The sequence below is a fragment of the Lineus longissimus genome, chromosome 3 (genome assembly GCF_910592395.1).
Source record: "Lineus longissimus chromosome 3, tnLinLong1.2, whole genome shotgun sequence".
In the NCBI taxonomy this organism is placed as follows: domain Eukaryota; kingdom Metazoa; phylum Nemertea; class Pilidiophora; order Heteronemertea; family Lineidae; genus Lineus; species Lineus longissimus.
The window spans coordinates 26,867,206-26,877,864 of record NC_088310.1 but is presented as its reverse complement, the minus strand read 5'-3'; the positions used below and the strand labels follow the sequence as shown (position 1 = coordinate 26,877,864).

At 42.2% G+C, this 10,659-nt stretch overlaps 1 protein-coding gene across 4 annotated transcripts in view; it reads left to right on the top strand.

Moving 5' to 3' along the window:
* Positions 1-10,659, top strand: part of LOC135484461 (lysosomal-trafficking regulator-like) — a 39,510-nt gene that overhangs the window by 7,377 nt on the left and 21,474 nt on the right. For 3 of the 4 annotated variants that reach the window (XM_064765964.1, XM_064765960.1, XM_064765963.1), the window contains exons 7-15: positions 220-384; positions 822-948; positions 1,481-1,692; positions 2,265-2,331; positions 2,688-2,797; positions 3,683-4,124; positions 4,466-4,528; positions 5,469-5,631; positions 5,922-6,054. In XM_064765964.1, the coding sequence (XP_064622034.1) occupies positions 220-384; positions 822-948; positions 1,481-1,692; positions 2,265-2,331; positions 2,688-2,797; positions 3,683-4,124; positions 4,466-4,528; positions 5,469-5,631; positions 5,922-6,054 (1,482 nt within the window). The remainder of the gene's footprint in view (positions 1-219; positions 385-821; positions 949-1,480; positions 1,693-2,264; positions 2,332-2,687; positions 2,798-3,682; positions 4,125-4,465; positions 4,529-5,468; positions 5,632-5,921; positions 6,055-10,659) is intronic. The other variant, XM_064765962.1, reaches the window with a different exon arrangement.

The following is a 10,659-nucleotide window of genomic DNA, read 5'->3' as shown; positions in this document are numbered from 1 at the left end:
TTTGATATGTTTGCACGGTTTGACGAAATGTGATTTGTCTGTTTTAGTTTTCACTTTGTCTACTAAGTGTTTAAGTTAATGATGTTCTGTCAGTGAGATAGTCCGCTCTGAGGTCTATCACCTGGAACTAATCTCCTTAAGGATGTCAAGTGGGAGTCCCAATGACACCCAGCATAGACTATGAACAAATCGCTAACTCATCTTTTCCACTAATTTCAGAAATTTGCTCCCAGCCAGCTGATAATCAATGTGAAGGCACTGCTTCAGAACTATGCACCGAAGGACGTGGCTGGGTTCAAGTCTGTTTGTATGCACCTGCTCAACTGTGCCACCCCAAGAGGAAACATTGAAGACATGCTGAAGACCAACAGTTACGCTTTAATGGTGTGTAAACAGTCTACTTTGGTTATGGTCTACGACTCATTTTCTTGACATCTTTGGTTCGATACCCGAGTGTCACTCAATGCTTTTGACCTTGGGCAAATTCTTTAAATTTAAAATTTAATTTAAAATTAAAATTTTTAATTTAATTTTAATTTTTTAATTTTAAATTAAAATTTAATTTAAAATGATTATAACGTTCCCTGAATGAGACATAGAACTGAGATTCCTGATGCCTATGCCGGGACAAGTAAATGAGCCTTTCACTGTGAGATTTGTGAGCAGCTTTTCTAAAGGGTGTCTCCCAGTGGACTGTCATTTATAACTCGTTGCCAGAGCATTGTTCAATGTTTCCTGCCTGGTACTTGATGAATAGTAGTACCCGGTTATGTTAGCCTGAGGTTCGATAACCATTGTTCTGATCCTACCCAACTTTTCAGCATCTGAGAGATGATGGTGTTGAGGAGAGTGACGGCAGCAACTCTGAGAGCGATGGTGGATTCTCATCTCATGTGGATACAGCTTACCAAGCTGATGACGAGTCAGCTGACTCAGACTCCAGCCAAGGTCAGTTGGTGGCTCCTATTCTATTGTCGTGTTTGGGGGTCTGCATCGTTAGTTGTTCCTCCATGACAGCCACAATCCAATACAGAACAAGACACTAACAAATGCGACAGGTTATTCACAACATACTTGTTATCCGAAACTATACAATACAAGATGACTCTCATCCATGACAGAAGCTCGCGCGGCCCTTCCTCCTGACCTACTTCTCCGTTAAGTCACGTGGTCACCAAAACGCACGTGGTGGTAGGCGTGGCTAATCAATCTAATCAATATATAACACTATTAGAACCAGAATAAAGCTTTGTTTATCAGGTGGTAGAGTCTCACTCGTACTTATAGTAACTGTGTGGTCAATTTGATATCTAAAATGTATCCATACTCAATGGCAATAACTTCCACTCACTATAGTGGTGTGGATCATCCCCTGCTTAGCTACAAACCTGTCTTGAAGACTATTTTAGAGAACATTTTTTACCTTTGTTGATGAAACGTGCTTGAACTGAGGACTTGACATGATCATTCTGCGTTGCAGACAAATGGAAGCATTCTCGAAGCCATCATATCGGCCACAGCAAGGAGCTGGAGACTCTGCTCATCTACCCCCAGATGTGTATCCTGGTTCTCGAGCTCCTCATACCAGTCCAAAAAGATACAACCTATAACCAAGTTGTCATCAGTTTGCTTCAAAAGATACTCGGTATGGCTAAGGAGAATAAGCAGAACTGTGGTGCCCTCTATGGTCAGGTATGTACACCATTCATTAAAGGGTTAAGTAGAGCAAGAGATTATGTTAAAAATTGCTTCTAGCTGGACACAGGATCGCAGAAAAATCAGTTAAATGCATAAACATTTCACTGGAAGAGATTGTAGGCTCACCTGAAATTTGCAAGTCATGTCTAAAACCACCTTGCAACACCAGTGAAAATAAGTGTGATAGTACATGCGATGGTGCATGGTTGCAGGCTGACACATTATCCTCCCTTGCTCAAGTTGTCCCTGTCACCTTCCTTCATCATTCAGCATGCCTGAGAGGTAATCATATTGTCTTCTCCTCTGCATTCCTTCTCTCTCTCCATACATTTGGTCCTGTATGTTGACACTATACCATACCAGACTACATTTAGGTATTGCGTCGGTTTATAATCATCATTTCTGTGGTAAATTCACATGATTATTCCTCTGTTTTCATAATTCTAAAGTATGTTTTAAGGTCATGTAAGCACTCATAGAGGTTTCAAAGTTGAACTTCATTTCGAATCATTTTGTTTTGGATGAGCATTTAAAAGGTTATTATTCTCTTAAGACACTTATTTCAGGGCCTAGTGAAAGTGCTGCTCTTAGGCTTCCATGATGTTATATCTTCCAAAGCATTTGAAGGTGATGGTATGTATGTTTGTCTTTGAATTTAAGCTAGATTATTAGACTTGAGACAAAGTCAATCACATCATATAATATAGCACATTATATATCCTGTTACTGCCGTTACAATGATAATTGATGCTCAGTCACCTGATCTGGTAGATTTTAAATGCGTAGAAAGCACATTGACCTATCACTGTCATTTTGGTTCTCAAATTGGTAATGCGACAACAGTGAGTCACATGTAAAATGTGTCTGAGGTCACAGCAACTTGGAATGGATGACATGTAATCTGTATTTTAACTTATGACAGTTATAGTAACATATCTGCCAGAATATCTATCATCTCATATATTATGATGAATTTCCTTCCATTTCAGAAAAGCAACAACTTCTGCTTGAGATGTTCTCGATGTTGGCCCAGCAGACGTTCTCTGCCAAAGGACTCAAGTCATTCCTGCAACTCTTTCTTCAGGAGAACCCTGCTGTGGTGAGTAGCATCGATAATGACATGGCACGTAATCTTAATGTCATTTAAGGAATTAATACCGAGCTGGCGGTCATTGGTTGTATAATCAAGACCGCTCGGGTAGACCGAAAATGCAGTCCAAAACCCGAGGCGCTTCGCCGAGGGTTTTGGACGTAATTTGAGGTCTACCCGAGCGGTCTTGATTATACAACCAATGACCGACAGCGAGGTATTAATTTCTATTCTAAAAGGTTTCAAAATTAAACAAATTAAATACGATTTGAAAGGTATATATGTTCCGTTTTCGTCAAAGAATGATCCAGCCTGGTGTCCGGAACTCCGCCATATTGTTGCTCGTGAAGATGACGTCACGCAGCAAGGGAATTCCCAGTCTGCTAGCTCGATTTCTACCATTTCCTCGTCTTTGACCTCTTCTGAATCCTGACTGACGACCTCGAAAGAGTCCTCGGGTATCCTCCCTACTTCACAAATCCCAATATATCGGGGAATACTTCAAAATCTCGTGTTCTTGACATTGTTTTGTGGGGCTGAGTCGTTGCTTCTTGGTGAAAATAATTCGTCTGCTAAAATTCAGAATTTTATACCTACCCAGGCGGTCATTGGTTACGATACCAAGACCGCTCCGATCAAAACGAGGCGTAATGTATTTTGTATTAGAAACAATGATATACTGTGACTAAGGCCTTTTAGAATAGCAGGCAACAGGTGTCGTCACACATGGTGGCATTGTTGTTCTTGTTGCTACATGTATGCTGGATGTTTGTGTCATCGACTGACATGTTTGTGTCACACTTGTGTTCTATCGACACACAAAAGGCCACAATTCACAATGTCGTCTTCATTGTCTTTTCTTTCTATTCTTATCAAACTTTTGGATAATTTCAGGATTCTTTGCTCAACACCTTTGTAAACCTGACAGAAAGTCTTGCACCACAACCAACATACATCCTGTGTTTCCCAGTCACAACGGGCAGCAACCGGAAGATCTCATCAACCTCCGATGGCCCCTCATCTGTATCATCTAGCCCGGCTGGTGGATCATACTACGTCATATCACACTCGGAGGCATATGAAGTTGACGACAGCGGGATGCGCCGGATCAAGGCGGAGCTACCGACGTCTGGAAATGGCAAAAAATCAGCATGGACAAGTTCTGCGTTACAGATGCCTATTGGTGATCAGTTGGCGTGGCCACCAATCAAGACAGGCTTCAGTTTCTCCTTGTGGCTGCGGTTACAAAGTGGCAACCAGACCGACTGGCGTTTGAGGCGAGTCAGGAAGAGTGGAAGATCGCTTGTGATGAAGGAAGAAAGCAGTGATAGTTCTGGTGAGTGGATCTCATAGTTCGAAAAAATGTTCCATGACAGCGCCTCACATCAGCAATCAACTCCATCTTCTTCGTACTCATCTAGATGCTGAGAAGTTGAGTTTAACTTCACTCCTTTATTAAACTGTCACTTCTCAACATCTTGACCACTCAAGGGTTAACATTTGCCTGTCAAAAAGCTAGAACTTGGCAAATGTGCTCATTTTCTTCTGTGGCTCTGACTGTTGGACAAAAGTTAAAGACTTGCGTGTTCACAAATATAACGTAGATTAGGGCTTTTGCTTTGTGTAACTCATAACTAGAACAGCACGTTTTCTTGGATGATTGATGTTTTCTTGTAGGCTCTCAGTATTCCACTGATTTCCTAACTATCTGGTACACTGTTCTAACCTCCTCTAAATCTGGTGAGTCTGTCTTAGTTTGCCTGCTTTGTATGCCTTGCCTTGAAATCTCAGCTGACTGGCCTATGACACCTGGCAGCATTCCTGGTTTTATTCCTTCACCATCATATCTTGTATCTAACAAATTTTTCAGATCCAGAGTACCTGCACTTAACCGCGCTTTTCAGAAAGTCCAGAATGCAGGCTCTGTGGTGGCCAGGTTGAGGCAGCTTTTAGTAGTATAACCCACCGCATGTGATAGCATTAAATCATGACTACTGGCTGTGACAGGTCTTATTTGCCTCTCCCTTGCATTTTGTCAGATGAACATTCTGAGTGATGTAAATACTTTCTCTAAAGATTTGTACATACTGTATACAGTCATGCTGTAAGAATATACTGAAACCATACTATTACTTCAAGACGAGAGTTGCACTGCCCTTGGTGTTGTCTTGTCATGGAGCAATCACCTGACCCATTGGAAATGCCTCGATGAGCCCATTTTCCAAAGGAAAGCATACCTGTTGCTGAGTTGAGAATGTGCGGCTTGTAATGCCCCAGGCATAGACTCCTGGGCCGAGGGGGAGGCACTGCATCCAGTGTATAAGCTTATGTAAATGCATTAGAAAGTTCAATCTGTTTACTCTATGGGTTTGAATTAACTAGAGATTGTCTAATGGTGATACTGTAGACAATCTCCTGTTAATTCAAATCCACATTTATATGGCTTCCTCAGGACTGACATTGTTCTTGTCTGAGATTGAAGTAATCTCATTGGAAACTGCCTGAATGACTGGAACCCTAGATACACCAACACAAAGGCATGGACACCATGCCTGGCAGTAGTGTGGTGCAATGAGTATTCTGTCCTGGGCAATAAGTGGACATCGTTTTCATTGATTTTACTTTTTGAAAAGTAATTTTCTCAAGATAACCCAAGGTAAACATTCATTCTCTGTTGCAGATGGAGGTGACAAGTTCCAACCAGACGGGTCAGACCGCCAGGTGCTCAGGAACAGTTCTGAGAAGCACATGACGGAGAACTGCCTACATATACTCTCGCTTGGATCCAAGGAACTTCTCTTTGAATTCTGGGCTGATCCTAGCAATGGGAACATCATCATAAGGTAAGCTTGGATACGAAGTCAATTATTCAACCTCAGTCTTGGTTGATGTACAATGATAGCTTTTTTGGGGCCAATGATAGTCCTGTTTGATAGTAACTAGTGGCGTTATCCATGCAGTATTCACCCCTAGTGTATCTATCACAAGTTTAACTACAACCCCTGAGGTTGGATGATATAAAGTTCAAGGTGTCACTTGTAACCTCTCACGTGAAGAACAAGCCAGTCATTTCCAAATAGCAAGCTACATTACATTTACTATGCCACTTTTCACGCTGTGTTCATTTTGCCAGGGTGACAAGTTCTTGCTTGGATTCTGAGATCGTGCACGAGTCCTCCACAACCCCCTTCCTCCGCATGGGACAGTGGGAGCACCTCTGTGTCAGCTATCATGAAATGATGGAAGACAATACAATCTTTGGAACAGTAAGTCTTTTTATCAAAAACTTATAATCACAGTTTTGTTTCCTGTCAACACCTTTATTTTTGGAAGCTAACAGCGTCAAAATGCTGACCTCATGTTTATATATAAACATTCATTCATTGGAAATAAATATTATGTGAAATCTGAAATTGCAGAAATTGCAGGAAATAAAGAAGTTTATAGTGCCACCATGTTGCAAATAGATTTTGACCACAAAGACTTTTCATGGAAAACCCTGAACCAATTTCTACCCGCGGAACCAAATGAACTCCGCCTCTGAAAGCTGTTGATTCAGGATGGGCTGCAAAGGCTGTCCTGATTGAGGCTCTGTGTGCTGTTGATTCAGGATGGGCTGCAAAGGCTGTCCTGGTTGAGGCTCTGTGTGCTGTTGATTCAGGATGGGCTGCAAAGGCTGTCCTGGTTGAGGCTCTGTGTGCTGTTGATTCAGGATGGGCTGCCAAGGCTGTCCTTGTTGGAACTCATTCAGAACATCTTGTAAAGGCTGTCCTGGTTGAGGCTCTGTGTGCTGTTGATTCAGGATGGGCTGCCAAGGCTGTCCTTGTTGGAACTCATTCAGAACATCTTGTAATGGCTGTCCTGGTTGAGGCTCTGTGTGCTGTTGATTCAGGATGGGCTGCCAAGGCTGTCCTTGTTGGAACTCATTCAGAACATCTTGTAATGGCTGTCCTGAGTGAGGCTCTGTGTGCTGTTGATTAAGGATGGGCTGCAAAGACTGTCCTGGTTGAAGCTCTGTGTGCTGTTGATTAAGGATCGGCTGTAAAGACTGTCCTGGTTGAAGCTCTGTGTTCTGTTGATTAAGGATGGGCTGTGAAGACTGTCCTGGTTGAAGCTCTGTGTGCTGTTGATTCAGGATGGGTGGCAAAGGCTCTCCTGGTGGAAGTGCTGTGTGCTGTTGATTCAGGATTGGCTGCAAAGACTGTCCTGGTTGAGGCTCTGTGTGCTGTTGATTCAGGATGGGTGGCAAAGGCTCTCCTGGTGGAAGTGCTGTGTGCTGTTGATTCAGGATTGGCTGCAAAGACTGTCCAGTTAGCAGCAGATACTGGTATTGCTGCATTGCTTTTGATAACTGTTCAAGATGAAATGGTGACTGGCACCAACACCCTCCATGAATTACAAGCTCTGATAGCTGTCCTGAGAGGAATGGTGACTTGTGCTGTTCTTGCTCTACTGGCTGTGTTAACTGTCCAAATGGGAATGGTGTTTGGTACTGTCCATGCTGTGCTGGCAGTGATAACTGTCCGCAGTGGAATAGTACTTGGTACTGTCCATGATGTACAGGCTGTGATAGCTGTGTGAAGTGAAATGGTGTTGGGTGCTGTCCATGCTGTACTGGCTGCAATAACTGTCCAGAGTGGAATGGAGGTTGGCAATGTCTCCGACTTATGGGATGTGATAACTGTCCTGAGTGGAATTGTGGTTGCTTCTGCCCATGTTGTACTGGCTGCAATAACTGTCCAGAGTGGAATGGGGGTTGGCAATGTCTCCGACTTATGGGATGTGATAACTGTCCTGAGTGGAATTGTGGTTGCGTCTGTCCATGCTGTACTGGCTGCAATAACTGTCCAGAGTGGAATGGAGGTTGGCAATGTCTCGGACTTATAGGATGTGATAACTGTCCTGAGTGGAATTGTGGTTGCGTCTGTCCATGTTGTTCTGGCTGCAATAACTGTCCAGAGTGGAATGGAGGTTGGTAATGTCCCCGACTTATGGGATGTGATAACTGTCCTGAGTGGAATTGTGGTTGCGTCTGTCCATGCTGTACTGGCTGCAATAACTGTCCAGAGTGGAATGGCTTTAAGTGGGAGGTGGAATGCAATAACCCTGGCTCTGCAGAGTGGAATGATTTAAACAAATATTTTCTGACTAACCCCACAACCAGCATGTAACAACGCGGAGGATTGAAGATTTTTTCTGGTGGATAACCACTCAATGGTCTTGCTGTACTGAAAAGTATTAACACTGTCTCATCCAAACTGTTCATTGAGTTTATGAAGTGTGCCACCTCCATTTTATTTTCGGCTGTGAAAGGGAATTTATATATTGTATGGATTCCAGACTTAGGACAACTTATCACAATCCTCAGTTTATTATTTGGCTCTACGAGTATCCTTAGTTGACTTCTTTTGCATTGGAGGACACCAACAGAAGGGCAGATTGTCCCCACGTTGACATATTTGTTATTGAAGACATATGAAGGATCAAAAATATCCTCAATTTTGATTTTTGAAATTGGCTGTAGAATGTCATATATTGGTGGTGGCAGTTCGTTGCAGCTATAACTTTGTTGCGTCCCAAATAGATTTGACTGGTGGTGCAAGTTCTTAAAAATAGGCTTTACGATTACATCATCGAATCGATGAGGCGGTAATGTTGCTTTATATGCCTCACCCATAAGTGAGGGAAGTTCAAGTTCAAATTGGCACCACATCCCTACTTCAAGTGGTGGATTCCTAGGCACTGGACATATCGCATCTTCTTGAGGTAATCCACGTTTGAATATAACTGGTCTAAGGATCCTTTTAGTGATTGGTTCATATCCAAGGTAACAGAATGCTCCTTTCCAGTTAGCTTTGGCTATAATGAGCAGGGTAAGACTGTCCATTTTTGTTGGAAATTGTGGTTCGTTTTCTTCCCCTCAGGTCGTCATGTGGATCACTGCAGTTCCAGCCCCAGTTTCTAGTCCAGTGGCTCTGATTTAGGCAAAGGTGGTTGTAAATGATTCTGAAAAAGGGGAGTGAATTGCACTCAGTCAGTCATGGTTGTTGCTTTTTTGGATCCTGTTCTCTCTAGCCTAGAAAGAGTACATATTTGAAATGTTATGGGCTAGGTGGTTAGGGGTGTGTCAGAGGACAGGAAAACGAGACTAACTGACTTCATCGTTTACGAATTCACTCATGACATTAAAATGGTAGATTTGTAGCACAGCCACAGGATTATATGCACTCATTCAAAATGTAATGTTATACCTTTAATCTTTGGTCCAGAGAACTGCGATCTGATTGGATGGTCAAAATTTAGTCAGCCTTTGTGGAGCTTCGTCTTGATATTCGTCCTGTCAACTTGAGTTTCCTGGTTTGTATGACCATACAAAGATCAATGTCAACTTTGGAAACGAATCCGCGAATCATTTCTCTTTCAATATATCAATCAACTAGGTCACAAAGTAGAGCTTTTGTGGCATAAAATCAATATATAAGTTTATTTATTATCGTATATTTTCATGTGACAGAGCACAAGAGGTACTCTCTATCTGGTCTAAAAATAATACAGCTGTCGGGTTATAGATTTCATATAGATTATTGAGACTGGTATATACATTATCCCTAATAAATACATATCAAATACTCATCACCAAACTGGTAAGGTCTATGTTGGTATTGCAACACCAAGATACCAAATTTTGAATATGATAATCCATTGGAAATACCTACATTAGACTTCCCATTTATCCTCGTCCCCATTGTTATTATGTTCCTGCGCCTGAGTGAAGGCTTATTCATCGAATCAATACTTGGTTATCTCATTATTATAATATGATATTTTAAAGGCAGGGAATTACTTCCAAGTGGCAAATACATATGCTCCAGCAAGCCGACTGATGCATAATCAATGATAAAACTGATGCATCAGAATCTCTACCTGTGGTCATGGTTGTGATCAAGGACTCAATATCAGACTACTAACTATACTTAAGCCTACTTTTTGTCATTGACTGGAGTCCGCAGATGCAGACCTATCTTTTTTAGAGAGTGGAGAGGTGTCCTTCAATAGACACATTAGTGACAGGCATCCCTGCTTGGCCATGGAGTAATACAATCTTTTTTTGACTTGCATTTTTGTGCACACCTGTCAGAGTTTGTCTCAGTAAAAACTCGTTGCCACATGACTTTTGTCTATAAGATTCCCCGATTGGTCTAGATATTTAACTAGGTCATATGACATTTGCTAATTGTACATCAACCACATGGTTTTTGTGTGGAATGTCTCATAGTCAGGTTTGCAAAAACCCGTCAATGTTGTGTTTTCCTGAACCCTGGTTAAGGCGAACTCCACCCCATTTCCATGATGAGATTTGCTATTTTAGAAACACAATCTGTTTACAAAATGACACATGTAGCTGTACGAGGGATGCAACAGCAAAGCAGATTGGAATGATCTCCGGTACTCTCTCCACTGTGTTGGTTGTAAGTACCGTCCTGAGTGGAAATGTGTCTGAGAATCTCTGCTGTGTCCGTTGTAACATCTGTCCCGGCTGGAATGGTGCATGGTGCTGTCTCTGCAGCATTGGTTGTAGCAGAGTCCAGAGTGGAATGGTGTGTGAGACTGTCTCTGATGTGTTGGTGGTAACCACTGTCCAGAGTGGAATGGTGTGTGAGACTGTCTCTGATGTGTTGGTTGTAACCACTGTCCAGAGTGGAATGATGTCTCAGACTGTCGTTACTGTCTTGGACATTGTAATAACTGTCCTGTTGTGGCGACAGTCCAGAGGGCTCTAGCGAATGTTTTGTGACTAATCCCACAACCAGAATGTAACAGCGTGGTGGATCAAATTTATTTGTTCCTGAAATTTCACACCACGGACTGAA